At 45.0% G+C, this 24520-nt stretch overlaps 1 protein-coding gene across 1 annotated transcript; it reads right to left on the bottom strand.

Annotated features, from left to right (window-relative positions):
• Nucleotides 1-13138: 13138 nt before the first annotated feature.
• LOC140727363 (C-X-C chemokine receptor type 2-like) lies at nt 13139-20375 on the bottom strand. Its single transcript, XM_073044639.1, has 2 exons — nt 20242-20375; nt 13139-14450 (listed from the first exon to the last, which is right to left on the bottom strand). The coding sequence occupies exon 2, from the start codon at nt 14444-14446 to the stop codon at nt 13355-13357; it is 1092 nt and encodes a 363-aa protein (XP_072900740.1). The 5' UTR covers nt 14447-14450; nt 20242-20375; the 3' UTR covers nt 13139-13354.
• Nucleotides 20376-24520: the final 4145 nt, after the last annotated feature.

Raw genomic sequence — 24520 nt, 5'->3', positions numbered from 1 at the left:
CAAGAAATGGAAACAGGAATAGTCCCTGGTAACCTTCACACTTCATTGCAATTCTACCAATAACCTGTGCTGGTCCAACCACATTGACGTCACGGCCAAGGAAGCTCACCGGGGTCTCTACTTCCTCAGGAGGCTAAAGAAACTTGGCATAATAGAAAATGCTATGCGGAATAGAGGGTTTAGATTGATCTTAGAGTAGGTTAAACAGTCAGGACTACATTGTGGGCTGAAGGGCCTAGATTATGCTGTACTCTTTAATGTAATGTATTTTAATGTGACTAACCAATCCAATCAGGAGATGATCTAAACTATTCAATAAGATCATGGTTGATCTGATTGTAAATTCATGTCTACTCCCAGTAAACCTTCACCTCTTGATCTGTCTATCTGTGTCTTAAAGATATCTAAAGAAAAGTTCCAAAGACACACAACCCTCTAAGATGAAACTTTTGTTTCTTCTCTGTATGAACCAGGTGGCCTGTCATCTTTAAGCAGTGATCCCTGGGTCCATATTCTCCCACAGGAGGAAACAATCTTTTCAGGAATCTTCAGTAGTTCCTATTGTCCATTCAAACCACAGCAGGTACAAGACTATTCTCCCCAACTTGTCCACAGGTCACAAACATCAGTCCGAGTGTTAAGCACCTGGCATTCAAGGGTTGATTGAAACTGGATACGAGTAACAGGTCATCAGAGGGTCATGATGCTCAGCTGCTTTTCAGACTGAAAATAGTGAATAACAAAGTTGCCCAGTGATCGACTTTGGGGTCTTTGCTTCTTTGATCTACGTCAGTGACCTAGATTTAAGGGTGCAAGCCAAATTTCTACATTTTCAGCTGATCCATAGGTTGTTATAACTGCGAATTGTGGATGCTGACAGACCCATGCCAGGACCAGCAGGCTCAAAAGCAATTACTTCCCAGGCTGATCAAAACTTCTACCTGTTAACGTACCCCAGACCCTGTCCCCATCCACACTGACCAAAGTCTATAAGACATAGGAGCAGAATCAGGCCATTCAGCCCATCAAATCTGCTTTGACATTCCATCACGGCTGATTTATTTTCCCTCTCAACCTTACTTTATGCTGCTGTGAGGCACCATTGGGGCACAGCGGTTAGGGAAATGCTATCACAACTTGGGACATTGGAGTTCGGAGCTTAATTCCGGTCGCATCTGTAGGCGTCTCCATCCATCCTCCCCTTGGACTGCACGGGCTCTCCAGTTTCCTCGCACCGTCCAAAGGTTTAGCGGGTCATTGCATATTGTCCCATGATTAGGTTAGGGTCAATCAGGGTCCCTGTGGATTGCTGGGGCAGCATGGTTCGAGGACCAGAAGGGCCTACACCATGACGTATTGTTAAATAAAAGTAAAATTCTCCCGCCTTCTCCCTGTAACCTTTGATACCTTTGCTAATCAAGAAACTGTCAACCTCCATTGTAAATATAACCAATGGCTTGGACCCCACAGCCGTCCGTGGAAATATAATTCAACAGACTGACCACACTCTGGCTAATGAAATTCCTCCTCAATTCCATTCTAAATGGACGTCCTTCTATTTTGAGTCCGTGCCCGCTGGTTTGAGATTCTCCCACTATAGGAAACATTCTCTCCACTTCCACTCTATCGAGGCCTTTCAAAATTTGATAGGTTTCATTACAATCTCCCTCATTCTTCTAAACTCCAGTGAATGTAGGCTCAGAGCCATCAAACTCTCCTCCTGCCACTTCTTTTTGCAGCCCCTCAGCACACTTCACCCCCCAATGCACTGTCACTTTTCTTGTGCATTGTGGTTTATAGAATTGATTTTATATTTAAATTTGTGGTGCTTTTTATGAAATGCTTGAGTGAACTCGGCCTTTTTTTCCTTGGAGTGACGGAGGATGAGAGGTGACCTGATAGAGGTGTATAAGATTATGACAGGCATTGATCATGTGGATAGTCAGAGGTTAGCATGAGAGGGCACAGTTTTAAAGTAGGTACAGAGGAGATGTCAGGGGTAAGTTTTTTATGCAGAGAGTGGTGACTGCGTGGAATGGGCTGCCAGTGATGGTGGTGGTGGCGGATATGATAGGGTCTTTTAAGAGACTCCTGGACAAGAACACCAAGCTTAGAAAAATAGACGGCTATGGGTAACCATAGGTAATTTCCAAGGTAAGAACATGTTCAGCACAGCTTTGTGGCCTGAAGGACCTGTTTTTTGCTGTAGGTTTTCTATGTTTCTATTTTCAATGTTTCTTTTTTTTAAAGCTTGGTGTGTTTTTTCCTACCACGTTGGACCTAGAGCAACAATCGTTTTTTTGCCTTTATATGCATGTATTGAAGAATGTAAATAAACAATCTTGAATGCCAGCAGGGTGTGGAGAGGACAGTAAGATGGGCAGCTGCATGGCAGATGCAGTTTAATGTGGAGAAATGAGTTGGGAGGAATGAGGATAAAGGATGCTGTTCCGTAAAAGATTCAGGAACAGAGGGTCCTGGGGTGCAAATGTATACATTGTTGGAACTGGAGGGTGAGTTGAGGAAGCATTTCATAAAGTGCACCCATCTCTAGGCTTTATCAGCAGGGGAAAACAGAGTGCTGCAGCCATAAAATTACGCTGAATCTCAGAAACTCAGCTGGATCCATCATCATGATCATGATCATGTGCTGTGTTGTATGACGTATGCATTCCATGATCATTCTTGGCAAATTTTCTACAGAAGGGGTTTGTTATTGCCTTCTTCTAGGCAAAGTCTTTACAAGTCGGGTGACCTCAGCCATTATCAATACCCTTCAGAGATTGTCTGCCTAGCATCAGTGAACATATAGCCAGGTCTTGTGATATACAGCAGCTGCTCATAAGACCATACACCACCTGCTCCCATTGTTTCAAGTGACCTCGATCGGGGTGGGGGGAGCTAAGCAGATGCTACACCTTCCCCAAGGGTGACTTGCAGGTTAGCGGAGGGAAAGAACACCTTACATCTCTGTTGGTAAAGACATATCTCCATACCCCCCACCCAGCTGGAGTATTGTGCTTAATTCCCCATTGTAGGAAGGATGCAGAAGGGTTAGAGAGGATCCTAGAAGGATATTTGGGAAAGGTGTCAGGGTGAGCGGCAACGATTACAAGGATATATCAGAGAAAGAAGGGAATTTTCCTTTGGAGATGGGATGGCTGAGGGGAGATTTCATTGAGCTATTTCAGGGATGGACTCCGTCATGGACAATCCAAAATTTGTCTGTGAAAACAGGAGAGTTGAGGATGGGGCTTGCAAAACCAATTCAGAAAAATCCAGTGCTGCAGAAATGCCAGCAGAACCTCCAAAGACTTCAGCCCTGGGAAAGGAAGGATCTTCAAAAATGGTTGCACTTGGAGATAACTGAAGGACAGAGGACTCAGGTGAACTGCTGTTAGTGGCCTACGCCCCAGCAGGGGTGATGGGGTTAAAAGGAGAAGAAGAGATAAGTGATAATATCAGAACAGAGCAAAGAGTTGAAGTTGTTCCATCAAGGCAGAGGTTGAGACTGGAGGACACAGGTTCAAACTCAGGGGAAGACATTTGAAAGTGACACAAGGATAAACTTTCCTTTACACAACATTTAAGAGGCATTGAGACAGGAACATGGACAGGCAGATAATATAAAGATGTACATTGGTAAATTAGTAAATTATTTCATTACTGTCACATGTACCGAGATACAGTAAAATTCTTGACTTGCGTACTATTCAAACAGATCAATTCATCGCGCGGTATTTGAGATAGAGCAATGCAAAACAGCAACAGAATGCAGACTAAGGTGTCACAGATACTGAGAAAGTACAATGCAGACAGACAATAAAGGATAAGGTAGATTGTGAGGTCAAGAGTATACCTTATTGTATTGGGATATAGACTATGTGTAGACAGATGGGATGAGGGTAAATTAGCATTAGACCTACCCTGTGTTAGACCTACCCTAGTTGATCCTATCGAAGTGTAGCACTTCGCAACTGTCTGCGTTAAATTCCATCTGTCATTTTCAGCCCATTTTTCCAGCTGATCCAGATCCCTCCACAATGCCATGATAGCCTTCTTCATTGTCCATTACACCCTCAATCTTGGTGTCATCTGCAAATATACTGATCTAGTTAACCATTCCATCGTCCAGATCATTGATATCGATGACAACAACAGACCCAGCACTGATCCCTGCAGTACACCACTAGTCACCAGCCTCCAGTAAGAGAGGCAACCATCTACTACCACTCTCTGGCTTCTCCCACAAAGCCAATGTCCAATCCAATTTACTATCTCATCCTGAATGCCGAGTGACTGAACCCCTTTGACCAACCTCCAATCAGGGGCCTTGTCAAATGCCTTGCCAAAGTCCATGTAGACAACATCCATTGCCTTGCCTTCATCCGTTTTTCTGGTAACTTCCTTGAAAAGCTGCATAAGAATAGTTAGACATGAACGACCACGCACAAAGCCATGCTGACTATTCCTAATCAGTCCCTATCCATCCAGATACTGATGTATCAGGTGCCTTAGAATACACCCCAATGTCTTTCCCATTACAGATGGCAGATTCACCAGCCTGTGATTTTTTGGGTTTATGCTTAGGGCCTTTCTTAAGCAGTTGAACAATGCTGTCTATCCTCCAATCCTCTTGCAGCTCACCTATCCTTAAAGATGATTTGAATATCTCTGCTAGGACCCCAGCAATTTCTGCATGCCTTCTGTAGGGTCCAAGGGAACTGCTTATCAGGCCTTGGGGATCTACTCGCCCTGATTTGCCTCATGACAGCAAACACCTCCTCCTCTGTAATCTGTATAGTGTCCATGAACTTGATGCCACCTTGCTTCACTTCTATCTACTCTGTGTCCATCTCTGGAGTAAATACAGATGTAAAAAAAGTATTCATGATCTCCCCCCCCCCCCCCACACACACACACAGGGATTACCATTCGAATCTTCCAGAGGGTCAATTTTGTCCTTTGCAATCCTTTTGCTTTTAACATATCTGAAGAATCCTTTTGGATTCTCCATCGCCTTGTCTGGTAGGGCAACTTCTTGCCTTCTTTTAGCCTTCCTGATTTCTTTCCTAAGTGTTTTCTTGCATTTCTTATACTCCATAAGTACCTCATTTGTTCCTATGAATTTGTTCCTATATTAGTTCCTTTTATTCGTTAACCAGAGCCTCGATATCTCTCAAAAACCAAGGTTCCTTACACTTGTTATCCTTACCTTTTATTCTGACAGGCACAGACAAGCTTTGTACTCTGTAATTTTCACTTTTGATGGCCTCACACTTCACAAACTTCTTTCCCTTGCCCTATCTCAGTCCCTAATAGCAGATCAAGAATCACGTTCTCTCGTTAGGACTCTATGTCCTGATTAAGGAAACTTTTCTGAACACATTTGACAAATTCTATCCCATCTAGTCCTTTTTACAGTATGGAAATCCCAGTCAATATGTGGAAAGTTAAAATCACTGTGATAATAACCTTATGTTTCTTATAACAGTCTGCGATCTCTCCACAAATTTGTTCCTCTAAATCCCTCATACTGTTGGGTGATCTGTAATATAGCCCAATTAACATCATCATAAGCTTCTTATTTCTCATTTCCCCCCATAATGCCTCTCTAGACGAGTTCTCCAGTCTGTCCTCAGTGACATTTTCCCTGGCTACTAACACCACCCCTCCCCCTTTAATCCCTCCCGCTCTGTCACATCTAAATAAATGGAACTCCAGATTTCTAGTCCTCTTCCTCCTGCAACCAAGTCTCACTAATGGCTACAATATCAGAATTCCTGCTGTTAATCCATGTCCTGAACTCATCTACCTTTCCTACAATACTTCTTGCATTGAAATATATACAGCTCAGGACACTAGTCGCACCATGCTCAACCTTTTGATTCCTGACTTTGTCTCAGGTCTTACCAACATCTGCCTCCACAATATCACCACAAACTGTTCTAACACTCTGGTTCCCATTCCCCTGCAACTCTAGATTAAACCCCACCATGCAGCACTAGCAAACCTTCCTGCGAGGATATTAGTCTCCTTCCAGTTCAGGTACAAATTGTCTCTTCTGTACAGGTCCCATCTTCGCTGGAAGGGAACCCAATGATCCAAAAATCTTCTGCCGCCCTCCTACATCATACACCAACTCCTTAGCCACATGTTTAAACTGTATAAACGTCCTATTTCTGGCCTCACTAGGACGTGGCCCAGGAAGGAATCCTGAGCTCGCGACCTTGGATGTCCAGCCCTTTAACTTAGCGCCTACCACCCTGAACTCCCTTTGCAGAATCTCATCACTCATCCTCCCCATGTCCACATGGACCACGACCTCTGGCTTTTCACCCTCCCACTTAAGAATGCTAAGGACTCAATCTGAGATGTCCTGGTCCCTGGCATCCAGGAGACAAAACACCATCTGGGAATCTTGTTGTCAACCACAGAACCTCCTTTCTGTTCCCCTAACTAACCTAACTAACTAAATACCCTATCACCAAAACTCACCTCTTCCCTCCCATCTGAGTCACAGAGACTGACTCAGTACAGAGATCTAACCAGTGTGACTTTCCTCTGCTAGGTCATCCCACCCCACCTACCCCCACTCCCCCTCCAGAGCATCCAATGTGAAATACGTGTTGTTGAGGGGGTTGGCCACAGGGGTACGTGGACTGGCGGATGTACCCATTTCCTCTTACTGCCTGTCACCCAGTTTGCTGTGTCCTGCGCCTTGAGTGTAACTACCTCTCTATCATTCAGCCTCCCGAATGATCTGGAGTTCATCCAGTTTCAGCTCCAACTCCTTAACACAGTTTCTTAGAAGCTGAAGCTGGATGGAGTGCTCGCAGGAGCAGTCAGGGGCAATGGAGGCCTCCCTGCCCTCCCACGTACCTCAAGAGGATCCTGCCTGGCATTTCTACTATCCCTAAATGAGCAACAAAAAAGAAGGAAAAAACAATAAGTTGTGAGGAGAAACTGAATTCTACCTACAGCTTTTGTTTTGCCTTTTCTTGCTCAAGCTTTTTCACTTTTTCTTTCATCCGTGAGTCCAAGTTGCTTAGGTGCCCCAAATGTATCTGTCCCTACAGCCACCCCTGGCAGAGAGCTCCATGCACCCACCACTCTCTGTGCAAAGAACACCCCCCCCCCCAAACATTCCTCTAATCATCTCCAAATTATGCCCCTTTGCATTAGCCTTCTCCACCCTGGGAAACTCTACTATGTCCACTCTATGCCTCAGATCATCTTATACATTTAAAATTCTCATCTCATAATGTTATGGTGAGGTTGTGTAAGGCATTGGTGAGGCCGAATTTGGAGTATTGTGTACAGTTTTGGTCACCGAATTACAGGAAGGATATTAATAAGGTTGAAAGAGTGCAGAGAAGGTTTACAAGGTTGTTGCCGGGACTCGAGAAACTGAGTTACAGAGAAAGGGAAGACTTGATAGAGGTATATAAAATTATAATAGGTATAGATAGAATGAATGCAAGCAGGCTTTTTCCTCTGAGGCCAGGGGAGAAAAAAACCAGAGGACATGGGTTAAAGGTGAAAGGGGAAAAGTTTAAAGGGAACATTGCGGGCGCTTCTTCATGCAGAGAGTGGTGGGAGTGTGGAATGAGATGCCAGATGAAGTGGTAAATGCGGGCTAATTTAAGAAAAACTTGGACAGTTACATGGATGAGAGGGGTATGGAGGGATATGGTCTCGGTGCAGGTCAGTGGGACTCGGCAGAGAAATGGTTCGGCACAGTCAAGAAGGGCCAAAAAGTCCATTTATGTGCTGTAATATTCTATGGTTATATAGTAATATAAATAAAAATTACACCCCTACCAAGTTGCTTCTCATCCTCCTTTGCTCCAACAAGAAAAGCCCTAGTTCACTCAACCTATCCTCATACAGCATGCTCGCCAATCCAGGCAGCATCCTGGTAAATCTTCTCTGCACCCTCTCTAAAGCTTCCGCATCCTTCTTATAATGAGGTGACCAGAAGTGAGCACGATATTCCAAGTGTGGTCTAACCAGAGTTTTGTAGATCTGCAGCATTAATCTGTGACTCTTAAGTTCTAATGAATGGCAATACATCATATGCCTCGTTAAGCAACAGGAAAACCCTGAGGTTCGGATTCTGATTCATTTATACATCACAGGTGGAGCGAAGCCTACATTGAAATGTGTCTGCCAACACACACAAACTGCTGGAGGAACTCAGAAGGTCAGCGGCATCTATAGAAATTAGTACATAGTCGATGTTTCGGGGTACGACCCATCATCAAGACTGGAAAGGAAAGGGGATGTTACTGGAACAAAAAGGTGGGGAAGGGGAAGGGGGACGAGCTAGAAGGTGATAGGTGAAGCCAGGTGAGTGGGAAAGGTGAAAGGCTGGAGAATTTATCTGATCATGGGAGAAAGGGAAGAAGGAAAGGCACCGGGGGAGGTGATAGGCAGCTGAAGAGAAGGGGTAAGAGGCGAGAGTGGGGAATCGAAGGGGAGGGAAGGAGGAGGAGAAATAACAAAAAAAATGCTGGAAGGGGATGTCGAAGTTCATTCCATCATGTTAGAAGCTACCTAGAGGGAATACAAGGTGTTGCTTCTCCAGACTGAGAGTGATCTCATCATGGCAGAAGAGGAGGACATGTCAGACGGAATGGGGATAGGAATTAAAATAGTTGGCTGCTCGGAAATTCTGTGTTTTGCAGATGGAGTGGAAGTGCTCGACAAAGCAGCCCTCCAATTTACGTTCGGTCTTACATATGTAGATGCACCTATGTGGTTCATTGGGGACACCGGATACAATGCGCGACCCCAACAGATTCACAGGTGCAGTGTTGGCTCAACTGGGGGGACTATTTGGGGCTCTGAGTGGAGGTGAACAAAGAGGGGAATGGGCAGGTGTGATATTCTGTCGCTTGCAGGGATATCTTCCAGGAGGGGGATTGGTGGGGAGGAATGATTGGACAAGGAGGGAGTGATCCCTGTGGAAACTGGAAGTCGAAAGGGAGGTGAAGAAGTACGCACAGAAAGCTGGAGGAACTCAGCAGGTCGGACAGCATCCGTGGAAACGAGCAGTCAACGTTTTGAGCCAAAACCCTTCGTCAGGACTGAAGAGGGAGGGGGCAGAGGCCCTATAAAGAAGGTGGGGGAAGGATGAGAAGGAGAAGGTTGGTAGGTGCCTGGTGAAAAACCAATTAGAGGAAAGACCAAGGGGTAGGGGAGGGGTATCAGGGAGGGGATAGGCAGGAAAGGTGAAGAAGGAATGTAAGGGGAAAGCACTATGTGTAGTAGAAGGAGGTGGAATCATGAGAGAGATGATAGGCAGCTGGAGAAAGAGGCAGAGTGAAACTGGGAAGGGGGAAGAGAGAGGGAGGGAATTACCGGAAGTTGGAGAATTCGATGTTCATACCAAGGGTCTGGACGGTATATGAGGTGTTGCTCCTCCAACCAGAGTTTGGCCTCATCATGGCCATAGAGGAGGCCATGTATGGACATATCCAAATGGGAATGTGAAGCAGAGTTAAAGTGGGCAGCAACTGGGAGATCCTGTCCGTTGTGGCAGATGGAGCGGAGGTGCTCGACAAAGTGGTCCCTCAATCTGCGTCGGGTCTCACCAATGCAGAGGAGGCCGCACTGGGAACACCAGATGCAATAGATTACCCAACAGACTCACAAGTGAAGTGTTGCCTCACCTGGAAGGACTGTTTGGGGCCCTGAATGGTGGTAAGAGAGGAGGTGTAGGGACAGGTGTACCAGGTGGGAGATCTGTGGGGAGGGACATGTGGACCAGGCAGTCACAGAGGGAACGATCCCTGCGGAAAGCAGAGAAGGGTAGAGATGGAAAGATGTGCTTGGTGGTGGGGTCTGGTTAAAAGTGGTGGAAGTTGCGGAGGATAATATGCTGGATCCGGAGGCTGGTGGGGTGGTAGGTGAGGACAAGGGGAACTTGGTCCCTGCCTTGGTGACGGGAGGATGGGGAGAGGGCCGAAGTGTGGGAAATGGAGGAGATGCGGGTGAGGGCATCATTGATGACGGCAGAAGGGAAACCACAATCCTTAAAGAAAGAGGACATTTCAGATGTCCTGGAACGGAAAGCCTCATCCTGGTAGCAGATGCGGCGGAGACGGAGGAACTGGGAATAGGGAATAGCATTTTTGCATTGGGCAGGGTGTGAAGAGGTATAACCAAGGTAGTTATGAGAGTCAGTAGGTATATAGAAGATGTCAATGGACAGCCTGTCTCCAGAGATGAAGACCAAGAGATCGAGAAAGGGGAGAGAAGTGTCCGAGATGGACCAAGATGGAGGGCTGGATGGAAGTTAGAGGCAAAGTCGATGAAATTGACGAGCTCAGCATGGGTGCAGGAAGCTGCACCAATGTAGTCATCAATATAACGAAGGAAAAGTTGGGGAGCAGTACCAGTATAGATTTGGAGCATAGACTGTTCCACATAACCCACGAAGAGGCAGGCATAGCTGGTGCCTATGCGAGTGCCCATAGCTACACCCTTGATCTGGAGAAAGTGGGAAGAGCCAAAAGAGAAGTTATTAAGTGTGAGTACCAGTTCCACCAACCAGAGGAGTGTGGTGGTGTTGGGGAACTGGTGAAGTCTATTGTCCAGAAAGTAGCGGAGGGCTTTGAGGCCTTCTTGATGGGGAATGGAAAGGTATAAGGATTGGACATCCATAGTGAAAATGAAGCAGTCGGTTCCGGGGAACTGGAAGTTATTGAAGAGGTGGAGGGCATGGGATGTATCCCGGATGTAGGTAGGGAGGGACTGAACTATGGGTGACAAAATGGAGTCCAGGTAGGCAGATACAAGTTCGGTGGGGCAGGGGCAGGCCGAAACTATGGGTCTACCAGGACAGTCAGGCTTGTGGATCTTAGGGAGGAAGTAAAACCGAGCAGTGCGGGGTGTAGGAATTATGAGTTTTTTGACTGAGGATGGAAGGTCTCCAAGTTGATAAGGGTGATGATGGTACGGGAGACAATGGTTTGATGTTTTTTGGTGGGGTCCTGTTCCAAGGGTAAGTACGAGGAGGTGTCGGAGAGCTGCCGTTTGGCCTCAGTGAGGTAGAGGTCCATCCACCAGACTACTACAGCACCACCTTTGTCTGCGGGTTTGATGGTGAGGTTAGGATTAGAGCAGAGAGAGTGGAGGGCAGTGCATTCAGAGGGAGTGAGGTTGGAACAGGAGAGAGGAGCAGTGAAGTTGAGACGGTTGATGTCTCGGCGACAGTTGGAGATGAAAAGATCGAGTGTGGGTAGAAGGCCCGGTGGGGGGGAAGGAGGGGCATCCAGGAGGAGGAGGAGGGTTGAAGATGGGAGAAGGGGGTCATCAGAGGTAAAGATGTGTTTGGTGGTAAGATCCAGTGGAAATTGCAGAGGATGTTGTCATGGTCGCAGAGGCTCGTGGGATGGTAAGTGAGGACAAGAGGAACTCTATCCCTGTTAAGGTTGCAGGTAGATGGTGTGAGCGTGGACGTCCAGGAAATGGAGGAGAGGCCAGCATCAATGGTGGAGGAAGGCAAACCCTGTTCTTTCAAGAAGGAGGACCAGGAAAGAAAAACTTTATCCTGGGAAGAGATGAAGCAGAGATGAAGGAATTGAGCAAAGGGAATGGCATTTTCACAGGAGACAGCTGGGAAGAGGTGCAATCAAGATAGCTGTGGGAATCATTAGATTTATAAAACATGTTGATAAATAGAAGGAAACATCTATCATCAAAGATCCCCACCACCTGGACCATTCCATCTATTCACAGCTACCATTGGGTGGGATGTATGGGGCTTCCAAGGAGGGTAGCACCTCTGGTGAAGGAGCCTGCAGTGTCCATTCTGGGGCAGCTCACTCACCTTTGGGGCCCATCGGACATTCAGCTCTCACCTTTGGCTCCAAGTAAATGTTTGCATGTTACAGTAGCCACTCCCTGGTATAGAGCTTCAATAGACAGGCTAAACCAGGTGAGGCTAACCAGCGGGATTCATATCCTGGTGAGACAGGGACACACCAGTTCTTGCAAGCAAAGTCAGCTCCAGCAGCCTGGGCGGACGAGATCTACACTGAGATGCAACAGCCAGGAAGACAGTTCTGTGGAGAGTGAAGGACATGACATGGCACAGAAGAAGTCAATGTCTGACACTCCAACTAAGGAAGACAGGAGTTGTGACGTCTACTCTTACCACTGGACCCAGACCTCCGTGGCCATTGTCCCAGTGAAACGGCTTTTCCACTTTCAAATCTCTCCTGCACAGGTTTCCTGTCATTTCCAGATATGACAGATAGCCACCATCGGGCAGGAGGGAGAGAACCCTGAAGTCTCACACCACCAGGTTCAGAAACAGCTGCTTCCCTTCAACCACTCAGTTCTTGAACCAGCTGGCACAGCCCTAAGCACTACAGTTTAGCAACACTATGACCACTTTGCACTAAACTGGACTTCAGGTTTTTTTTGTTCCAATTCTTTCCTATAAAAACCATGTTTGTTTATGTATAGTTGATGTTTTCCTGGTGAACGTTACATGTATGATTCCAATGCGCCGGTGATGTTGCTGCAAGTAAGTTTTTCACTGCATCTGTGCATAGGTGATGTACGTCTGCCCATGACAATAAACTCAACTTTGACTTTAACAGTCAGAATCTTTTCCCTAAGGTATGAGTGTCAAAAAGTAAAGGACTTGTACTTAAGGGGAGAAGGTGGGAAGTCTAAGCGAGATGTTCATGACAATTTTTCTTTACACAGAACGGTGGGTACCCAGAATATGCTGCCTGTAGTGGTGATGGAGGCAGATGCAATAGAGGCATTTAAAGGTTCTTACAGGTACATGAATGTGCAGAGAATGGAGGGATATGGACATTCTGTAGGCAGAAGGGATTAGTTTAGTTAGGTGCAATTTTTACACAGAGAGTAGTGGTGCTTTGAATAGCTGCCGGGAGTAATGGTAGAGGCAGATATGATAGAGGCTGTCAGACAGACTCATGAATCTGCAGGGAACAGGGAGAAATGAATCATGTGCAAGTAGGTGAGATTTAGTTTAACTTTGTTTTATGTTTGGTTCAATCATTGTGGGCCGAAAGACCCATGCTTGTGCTCTACTGTTCTATGACATATTGATTGTACTTCAAAAATCCAGAAAGAACAACCAGAGACCTGGTTAACTGTATAAATGCAAAGAGAGTTTATTAAATTAATTATGAACCTGGATAAGACAACAGAGAATCAATGCAAAGGACAAATGTTGAAGCCCCACAATATTGGCAGAAGCCTGCACTGTTAACCTTGTTCCTCTCACCAGCTGCTCAGTCATTCCCAGAACAGGACTGCTGTTCATATCAGTCCTGGTCCATCTGCTAACGCTTACTTACTGGCCTTACTGAGCACTTCCATCATATGCAATGTACACGCTGGTTGAAATAAGCCCAGAATCAGAGGCGGATGAAACAGATCTCCTGTACCTCGATACAAGAGTTTGCTTAACAATACCCGCCTTAGCCAAGATTTTGACCAGGTTCCTCCGGAATTTCACCCCGATGAAGGCGTACAAGAGTGGGTTCACGCAGCAGTGCAGGAATCCCAGACACAGAGATGCAGACAGAGCCCGATTGATGTGATTGCGCCTGTCACAAGTCTCGGCAATGAGCTTGCTTCTCATCAGAGTGTCAACAAACACGGTGATGTTGTGGGGCAGCCAGCAAACAAGGAAGGCAAGGACCACGGCGATAATGACCTTCATAGCTTTCTGCTTCTGCAAACCTTTCATTTGATACAGTTTCAGGAGCGTGACACTGTAGCAGAAGATCATGATTCCCAGAGGGATGAGAAACCCAATAATAAGTCGCAAAATCCTGGTGGTCTTTTTCCATATTACGGCCGATTCACCATCAAGTAACTCGTAACACAGGACTCTTCCATCGTAGTTGAACTTGCCCTTGTAGAGGATGGGTAAAGACAGGAGAACAGCCAGCATCCACACGATAGCACAGACCAGTTTGATCAGGAATGGCTGCTTCTGTCTGTGGGACTGGGCAGAGTGGACGATGGCAAAGTAACGGTCAACACTGATGCAGGCCAGCAACAGGATGCCACTGTAAAAGTTCACTTCCTGGAGAATGCTGACAACCTTACACATGGCATCTCCAAACACCCACCCGGACATGGCATCCACTGCCCAGAAGGGCAGAGTGACGGCAAAGAGCAGGTCAGCCGTGGCCAGGTGGAGCAGGTAGACGTCCGTGGATGAGATCACATTTCGGTTGTAAAGAATGACGATCATCACCACCAGGTTCCCCATCATGGCGAGGAAACACACCAGGCTGTAGACAACAGTAAGTGCAATATTGACTGAAGCTTTCACTATGAGTGTGCAGGGAGATACATCGGGACCTAAATCGTACTCATATGAATAATTCTCAAAATAATTGCCGAAGTCAATGTCATTAACTTGAAAAGTCTGTCCAACCATTTTCCTGTAGGAAAACAAAGCATATAATGAGAATAGTCAGATTTTGCAGTATTCCAACTAATTACTATAATTCGAGATTCAAGATTGTTTAATGTCATTTCCAGTACACAAGTGTAAATGAGAATGAAAAAAATTGTTACTTCAGATTCAAAGCAGCACAAAAAAATGCAATTAAGATCAAGAACCCAATCATAAAAAACACAATAAATATAAATACTGTACATAAGATAGCTTGTATATTGATCGTACTGTCTGTCCATAAAGTGACACTAGGCCCAAGAGTGTCTGTAGATAAGGTGACTCTGACAGGAATTTATATTGTGGTCATTGGGAGTGTGGAGGGTGGGTTAGTGGGTGGTGGTGTTGATCAGCCTTACTGCTTGGGGATAGTAACTGTTTTTAATCTGGTGGTCCTGGCGTGGATGCTACATAGCTTCCTCTCTATAGGGAATGGGACAAACAGTCCCTGCGCAAGTGGGTGGGTTCCTTCATGATGTTACTGGCCCTTTTCTGGCATCCTTATGTATATACTTTTAGTTCTTTTACATCTTCTGTTTATTCCAGATATGCTTCTGTTACGGTTGGAGCCTGTTATCTACATTCTGACGGTGCGTTTTTGAGCTGATCAGGCTTTACGGTCTCCAAGAAGGTTCTTCGAGGCCATAAGGAAAGTGTGTGCCAGGGAGGCCAGGAAGCTAGGAGATAGGAGATTGACTCCATCTCTCACCAATCTTGCTGATTAAAGTGCCAAGGAAGATTGAAGTCAATGAGGTGGGTATGGAGGGTGTGAGTGTTCAGTGCCGCCTATCAGCCTCTCACTTGCAGAGCAGGGAGTCCCTCTCTCCCTCTCACTCGCTGCTCTTGACAGAGGGTCCTTGCATACACGTGATATCCCTCTCTCCCTCGATGCTGTTAGAGGATAGTGCCGGAGCAAGGTTTAATCGCTGTGGTTTGTAGATTTGGACTCTGGTTTGGGTTTATGATGTATACTAGTCTGGTCACTCCTTTTTTTTTCCTGTTACTTTTGGGCGATTTTTGAAATTGGGGCAGATAATACGGATAATGATTACTGAGTTGAACTGTACTGAAATATGCCTTTTGATTTTGTGTTTTCACTTTTTTTTTAGCTGTTTGCACAATTGCTTTGCGTGTGGGAAGAGTTGATGTTTTTCTCTGAGCGGGTTGGTTCCATGGTTCTCTGTTTCGTGGCTGTCTGTGGGGAAGATGAACCTCAGGGTTGAATGCTGCATACGTACTTTGAATCTTTGAATGTGCCCTTGGTGGCGGGTAGGCTGGTGCCAGTGATGCATTGGGCAGTATCGACTACACTTTGTAGAGCCTTCCTGTCCGCACACAAAGACAGCTGCCCCGCGTTCTCCACATTAGCGTGTTTTGTGATCATTATCGGAGGTCTTGAGAACAATGGGTCTTACACAAGCCCTAGGTCATTCGAACCCCACTCTCCCAGAATCCACGTGGGATCCAGGGACACTTGGCTGCATGGACTCTAAATTGGCTTGTCCACAGATTGCAGAGGGTGGTAGCAGGTGGAGGTACTCCACATGGAGGTAAAACCAGTGATGATCTCGAGGGATCCATTCTGAGAAAGTATTTAATTGGGGTGGGGGGAGAGAATCATGATGCTATTAGGCAGGAACATAAATTGGGAACAGATATACTTAGGGAAATGCACAATGGAAATGTGGACGTTGTTTAGGGAGAACTTGCATGGGTTTTGGATAAGCTTATCCTATTAAGGCAGGGAAAGGATGGTAGGGTGAAGGAGCCGCAGTTGACAAGAGAAGTGGAACATCTAGTCAAAAGGGAAAAAGAAGCTTACTTAAGGTTTAGGAAGACAGGGCTCTAGAGAGTTACAAGGTAGCTAGGAATATACTTAGGAGATCAAGAAGGAGGCATGAAAATGCCTAGGTGAAAAGGATTAAGGGAAACCCCAAAGCATTCTACATATATATGATGAACATGAGGAATAACCAGAGTGAGAAGGACTTTGATGATTATGAGAACAGTGTAAAACAGGTTGATATGCTTGAACATGTTGAAATTAAGAAAGAAGATGTGCTAAAAAAACATTTGGATAGATCAGTCCGTGGTGCCAGATGGGCTATAACCCAGTGGGAAGTGAGGGAAGAGATTGCTGCACCCTTGACAATGATCTGTGCATACACGCTGATCACAGGAGTAGTGCCAGATGACTAGAGAGTGGGAAATGTCATTCCTCATTCCCAGAATAACCCTGGGAATTATTGACCACTGAGTCTTACTTCAGTGGCAGGCAAATTTTTGGAGAAGATTCTTAGAGGTGGGATTTATGAGTATTTGGAGAAACATGGTCTGATTAGGGATAGTCAGCATGGCTTTGTGAAAGCCTGGTCATAACTTGCGAGCCTAATTGAATTCTTTGAGGATGTGACTAAGTGCATTGATGAAGGTAGAACAGTGGACGTGTGTGTATACGGATTTTAGTAAGGCGTTTGATAAGGTTCCCCGTGGTCAGCTCACTCTGAAAGTCAGGAGACATGAGATCCAGGGAAACTTGGCTGTGTGGATACAGAACTGGCTTGCCTACCGAAGGCAGAGGGTAGTTGTAAATGAAGCAAACTCTGCTTGGAGTTTGGTGGCCAGTCGTGTTTCACAAGGATTGGTTCTGGGACCCCTGCACTTTGTTATTTTTATACGTGACGAAGGTGGGTTAGTAAGTCTACAGATTACACAAAGTTTGGTGGAGCTGTGGATAGTGAATAAGAGTGGTGTAAGTTTCAACAGGATGTTGACAGGATGAAGAGCTGGGCTGTGCTACGGCAGATCGAGTACAACTCAGAAAAGTGTGAAGTGATTCACTTTGGAAGGTTGTACTTGAAGACAGAGTGCAGGTTTCTTAGCAGTGTGAAGGAACAGAAGGAACTTGAGGTCTACATCCATAAATCCTTCACATGCAAGTTTATAGAGTTATTAAGAAGGCATATGGTGTATTAGCCTTCACTAGTAGGGGGATTGAGTTCAGGAGCCACAAGGCTCTTGTTGCAGCTCTGCGAAGCCCTGGTTAGACCACACGTAGAACGTTGTGTTCATGGTCTGGTTGCCTTATTATAGGAAGGATGTGGAAGCTTTAGAGACGGTGCAAAGGAGATTTACCAGGAAGGTGCTTGGATGAGAGAGCAGGTTTTATGAGGATAGGTTGAGCGAGCTGGGGCTTTTCTCTTTAGAGCGGAGGATGAAAGGTGACTTAATAGAGGTGTATAAGATGATAAGAGTCATAGATAGGGTGGACAGCCAGGGTGGAAATGGCTAGTAGGAGGGTGTATTGTGATTGGAAGAAAGAATAAGATGAATGTCAGAGATAAGGTCTTTATACAGAGAGCGGCGGGTGCATGGAACTCCCTTCCAGAGATGATGTTAAGGACATTTAAGATCTTTTCCTTAAAAGGTCATATCCTTAAAAGACCTTTTGTAAGATCTTAAAAGACCTTACATTTTTTCCCCTCCACCACCGCGACCGGCAGCATGTTCCACGCACTCACCACTCTTTGTGTAAAAAACTTACCCCTGACATCCCCTCTGTACCTACTTCCAAACACCTTAAAATTGTGCACTCTCGTGCTAGCCATTTCAGCCCTGGGAAAAAGCCTCTGATTATCCACACGATCAATGCCTCTCATCATCTTGTACACCTCTATCAGGTTAACTTCTCATATTCCGTCGTTCCAAGGAGAATAGGCCAAGTTCACTCAACCTAATCTTGTAAATCTCCTCTGCACCCTCTATAGTTTACACATCCTTCCTGTAGTAAGGTGACCAGAACTGAGCACAGAACTCCAAGTGGGGTCTGACCAGGGTCCTATATAGCTGCAACATTACCTCTCAGTTCTTAAACTCAATCCCACGGTTGATGAAGGCCAATGCACCGTATGCTTTCTTAACCACAGAGTCAACCTGCGCAACAGCTTTGAGTGTCCTATGGACTCGGACCCCAAGATCCCTCTGATCCTCCACACTGCCAAGAGTCTTACTATTAATATTATATTCTGCCATCATATTTGACCTACCAAAATGAACCACCTCAGTGGTTCAGTGACACTTGTCAGTGATAATAAATCTAATTCTGATTCTGATTCTGATTCTGGTCACCTGAGGGTTTCGAGCATCTTCTCTGCTTATAGCAGTTTATAAAATTATGAGGATGATAGAAAGGGGAGGTGATTACAATCCTTCTCCCACGGTGGGGTGGGGGGGAGTTCCTGAAACTAGAGGGCCAAGGTTTAAAGTGAGAGGAGAAAGATTTAAAGTTTCCTGGAGGGCAAGTACCCCGTAACAAGAGTAATTTTAATATGGAATGAGCTGCCGGAGGAAGTGGTAGAGGTCAGTACAATAACAACATTTAAAAATTACATGGACCGGTTCATGGACTGGAAAGGTTTGGAAGGATATGGACCAAATTCATGCAAAAGAGATTAATTGGGAAAGACATCTTGATTAGCATGGAGAAGTTGGGCTGAAATGCCAGTTTTCCTGATGTATAACTCATGTATTTCAATGTATTGGAATCAGGTTTAACATCACTGGCCTATGTCGTGAAATTTGTTGTCTTGCTGGTGGCAGTACATTGTAATACATGATAATAAATAACTACAAATTAATAAGAATGGACATAGATAATAATTCAAAAGGAGAGAAAAGAGAACAAAAAGAAAAATTAATGAGTTTGTGTTCATGGCTTCATTGCCCATTCAGAAATCTGATGGTGGAAGAGAGGTAGCTGATCCTAAAATGTTGAGTGTGTGTCTTCAGGCTCCTGTACCTCTTCCCTGATGGTGACAATGAGAAGAGGGCATGCCCTGGGTGATGGGGTCCTTAATGATGGATGCCGCCTTTTGGAGAGATTGCCTCTTGTCTCCGATGCTGGCGAGGCAAGTGCCCATGATGGAGCGAGCTGAGTGTGGTGAACTACATATACCTGTCTGGACTGCTCCTGTGGCTCCTCCCACAGACCCCTGTATAAAGGCGACTGAGGCCTGATGCCCGGCCTCATTCTCCAGGATGTAGTGTTGTTCATTCTTCCAGTCAATAAAAGCCGATATCTCGCTTCTACATCTCAGAGTGAGTTATTGATGGTGCATCACTGAGTTTGCAATACTCCACAGCTTTTTTCCAATCCTGTGCAGATCTATTACAGATTACGCTTTCTGTATCAATTCAGGGTCAAGTGTCAGCTTTAGTTTCTATTTATATTTATGTGCTTTAGTGTGGTTGGTGTGTTGGTCACGATGTGACAAGCAACAAAAACCACATTCAGTAACTATAAACAATAAAGGATTAAGTAAAAATAAAGTTAGAGGTTAAAGTACGGATATGGAATAAAGTGTGCGTAGATATCAGCATGTTCTTACAATGTACCCAGCTTTATCATAAGTGATTTAAAGTGTCTACAGTGCAACTTTTAAGGTGGCATAAAGTTTTTCTGTTAATAGGCCTATTAAGCTTTCCAGAAGGGAGCTTTAGAAAGAGGCAGTTTGTTACGTGTACAGTGTCTGCGACAATATTTTCCCCGTCTGGTTCTATGTCCTTAACACATACAGTACATAATCTGCAGTCATGGTAATTAGTATAATATACAGAGGGGTGGGTTTTTAGCTGGAATGATTGATCAGATTAACTACATGGGAGAAGAAACTTCTGATAAGGTGTGTAGTTTCTGTTCTGTACTAACAATACCCACACAATGAGTAATAAAGGTTAAGATCAAATAATTAAATTGCTGTAAAGAACTACCAACATACCTCCACTAAAGCTGGTTCACCTTCTCCGTCTGTCTGTGTGAATTTGGCCCGTGCTGCCCGCAGGGTTGAAAACGCAGTGACGGCAATGATAAACGTTCAAATGGCAGTGCTGGAGACCTACTCACTATGTGGGGTGTTGCAGAAAATGTCTGGAAATTTTGTAGAAGTGGGAAACATGTTGCAATACGTGAGGTAATTTAAACAGATGTTATGCTCAACATTTGTCAGGGCTTCTCTCAAGAGCTCTGAGCTGTGACAAAGTACATCTCAATCTGAGAGTCACATCTGGCCAGGAGTGTCACAATTACAGCCACCATCTCATCCACTTTATGCAGGAAAACTTGGCTGGCAGGCTCTGAGTGTTCTCCCAGCAGGACTTTTAAATCAAGTGATTTTTTTCACTTGTGAATCTTGTGAAATATTCCGCAAATCCATTTAAGCACAGTGCTCTCATTAAAGTGTCACAGCTGCTGGAGATGGTCCAGTGAGGCCATTTCAGGCCATGGTCAGATTCTTTTACAGCCTCAAACCTGGGCCTAGAAGTGACATGGACTGCTCGAGGATTCAGAGAGGTGCTTTAATACTTTAAGGAAAGATCTCTCTCTCTCTCTCTCTTTCTCTGTCTCTCTCTCTTTCTCTCTCACTCTCTCTCTGTGTGTGTCTCTCTCTCTGCGTCTCTTTTTCTCTCTCTCTCTGTCTCTCTCTCTTTCTCTGTCTCTCTCTCTTTCTCACTCTCTCTCTCTCTCTCTCTCTCTCTCTCTCTCTGTATATATATGTATGTATGTATTGGAAGAGGGAGCATGCAGTCACTCAGTCACTATGGGTACAGTGGGGGATCTCCAGGAACAGTGGTCCCCCCAGGGAATTGAGGGCTTTAAAGACAGCAGCAACCATATTTTAAGTTGAAATTTTTAACAGTCTGGTAAATCAATGGTGCTTTGCATTCTGTGAAATCTTGAGAATAAGCTTTTGTGATTTTGTAAAAAAATGTGTGCATGTCCCTTTCTACCCCTTGACTGACTATAACCCATCAGTAGGCATCTCCAAGGATTAGCAGAAATTCCCTCCAACCTTAAGCCAGGACCTTAGCCCCAAGTTCCTCGCTGTTTTTGTCAACTGTTCGAATCTGAGCTTTGTAATCTCAGAGTCATAGAGAGGCTCAACGGCACATCATATCTCGTTTGATCATCATAGATCTGATAGAGGTTTATAAGATTAAAGCTCAAAGTAAATTTAATGTCAAAGTACATATATGTCTCCATATACAACCATGAGATTAATTTTCTTGTGGGCATACTCATTAAATCCAACAAACACAATAGAATCAATGAAAGACCACACCAACAGGGTGAACAACCAGTGTCCCAAAGATAACAAACTGTTCAAATACAAAAAGAAAGGAGAAAAAGAAATAATATAAATAAATAAGCAATAAATATTAAGAATATGAGATGAAAAGTATTTGAAAGAGAGTCCATAGGTTGTGGGAACATTTGAATGATGGGGCAAGTGTAGTTATCCCCTTTGGTTCAAGATCCTCATGGTTGAAGGGTAATAACTGTTGCTGAAACTGGTGGTGTGAGTCCTGAGTCTCCTGTGCCGCCTTCTTGATGGCAGAAGTGAGAAGAGAGTGTGTCCTGGGTGGTGGGAGTCCCTGATGATGGATGCTGCTTTCCCACGACAACACTCCATGTAGATGTGTTCAATGGTGCGGAGGTCTTTACTCGTAATAGACTGAGCTATATTCACTATCTTTTGTAGGATTTTCTGTGCAAGGGCTTTGGTGTTTCCATACCAGGCTGTGGTGCATCCAGTCAATATACTCCCCACTATACACATCTATAGAAGTTTGTCAAAGTTTTAGATTTCATGCCAACCCTTTGCAAACTCCTACGGAAGTAGAGACTTGCTTTGTAACTGCAATTACATGCTGGGTCCAGGACAGATCCACCAAAATAATAACATCAAGGAATTTAAAGTTGCTGACTCTCTCCACATCTGACCCTCCGATGAGGACTGGCTCATGGACCTCCTCTTCCTCCACTCCTCAGTCTTGCTGACATTGGGTAGCAAGCTGTTGTTGTGGCAACCACTCAGCCAGATTTTCAATCTTTCTCCGATATGCTGATTCATCACCACCTTTGATTTGGCCAAGAACAGTGGTAGCTTGAACAGGGCATAGGAGCTGTGGCATAGGAGCCACACAGTCATAAGTGTAAATTGAGTAGAGTGGAGGAGAGCACACAGCTCTGTGGTGCACATGTGCTGAAGGAGATTGTGGAGGAGGTGTTTTTTGACAATCTGACTAACCGGGCTTATTCTACAAGGGAGGAAATCGAGGATCCAATTGCACAAGGAGATATTGAGGTCAAAGTCTTGAAGCTTATTGATCGGTTTTGCGAGGATGATGGTATTGAATGCAGAACTGTAGTCGATAAAGAGCATCCTGATGTTTGCATCTTTAGTGTCCAGATGTTCCAGGATTGAGTGAAGAGCCAAGGAGATGGCGTCTGCTGTGGACCTGTTGCTTCGGTAGGCAAATTGAAGCAGATTCAAGTTGCTTTTCAGGCAGGGTTTGATATGCTTCATCACCAAGCTCTCAAAGCACTTCGTCACGGTGGATTTAAGTACTACTGAGCAATAGTCATTGAGGCAGATTACCACGTTCTTCTTAGGCTCCGGTATAATTGAAACCTGCTTAAAGCAGGGAGGTACCTCAGACTGCTGAAACAAGAGGTGAAAGATCTCAGTGAACGTTCCAGCCAGCAGATCGGCACAGGTCTTTGTTACTTGGCCTGGTACCCCCGTCTGGGCCAGATGCCTTTCGGGGGCTCACCTTCCTGAAGGCTGCTCACACATTGGCCTCAGAGACTGAAATCACTGAAATAGGGGGCTGCGGGAGCTTGTGATGGTTCCCCACATTTTGATGGCCAGAGCAAGCACAAGAGGCATTGAGCTCATCTGGAAGCAAAGCCCTGTTGTCGTCCATGTCACTTGATTTTACTTCGTAAGAGCTGATGGTATTCAAGCCCTGTCACAACTGTGGAGCATCTTTCATTAGTTCAAGTTTAGACCAGAATTGCCACCTTGCCTGCAAGATGACTTTCCCAGGAGCATACCTGGACCTCCTGTAACTTTCTTAATCACCAGACTTGACTGCTTCTGATCTGGCCCTCAGCAGATTGTGGATTTTCTGATTGGGGAAGACTCGGAATGCTTTGTGGGACGCACTCATCAATAACCATTTTAACAAAGTCCATGACAACCATGGTGCATTCAGTCAGATCCACAACCCAGTCCACCAACTCAAAGCAGTCCCATAGCTTCTCCTCTGCCTACTCGACCACCTCTTTTTGTCCTGATCGCTGGTCCCTTGCTAGATAGTTTCATAGACAGATTAGACAGACAGTATCATATGCCCAGGGTTGAAATATCTAATACTTGAGGGCATGCATTTAAGGTGAGAGGGGTAAATGCAAAGGAGATGTGAGGGGCAAGTTTTTATGCAGAGAGTGGTGGGTACTGGGTGGCATTAAAGGCAGATATATCAGGAAATTTAAGAGACATTTAGATAGGCATACGAACCTGAGGAAACGGAAGTTTATGGACGTTGTGTAGGTATTAGGGACTAAGTTGGTTGGCAATTTGATTACAAATTGATTTGGTTCAGCACAACATTGTGGTGTAGATTAAAGATTAAAGATTCAAGATTGTTTAATGTAATATCCAATAAACAAGAGGAAAAGAGAATGAAATAATTGTTACTCCGGATCCATCAGCAAAAAAAAACCATGTTCTGTGTACAGAAAATGACAATAGACTGTACATAAGGTGACTGACAGGAAATAATAAAGTAGTGGTGGAGTTAGTGGTTGGAGGTGTTGATCAGTCTTACTGCTTGAGGAAAATAACTCACCTAGTTACACAGTGATGTGCTTAGACCGAAGTGTAGAAATTTGTTCACCGGGGTCTGTGGACAATAGTGTTGAATGCTGAAGTGAAATCTAGAAGCAGCATTCTAACATAAATGTCCTTGTTTTCTGGGTGTGTCCGGGCCAGGTGAATGACAGATGTTATGTCATCTGTCATACAGCAGTTCTATCGGTAAGCGTATTGGTGAGTGTCCATGTGGCAGGGATGGAGTATTTGATGTGTGCCATTATCGATGTTCAAAATACTTCATGATGGTTGACATCAGTGCCACTGGGCAGCAGTCATTTAGTTCTGAAGGTATAAAGTTATTTAATACAGGGATGATTGTGGCTGACTTGAATCATGT

This window comes from Hemitrygon akajei, chromosome 5 (genome assembly GCF_048418815.1).
Source record: "Hemitrygon akajei chromosome 5, sHemAka1.3, whole genome shotgun sequence".
Lineage (NCBI taxonomy): Eukaryota > Metazoa > Chordata > Chondrichthyes > Myliobatiformes > Dasyatidae > Hemitrygon > Hemitrygon akajei.
This window is presented reverse-complemented; position numbering and strand designations above follow the sequence as displayed.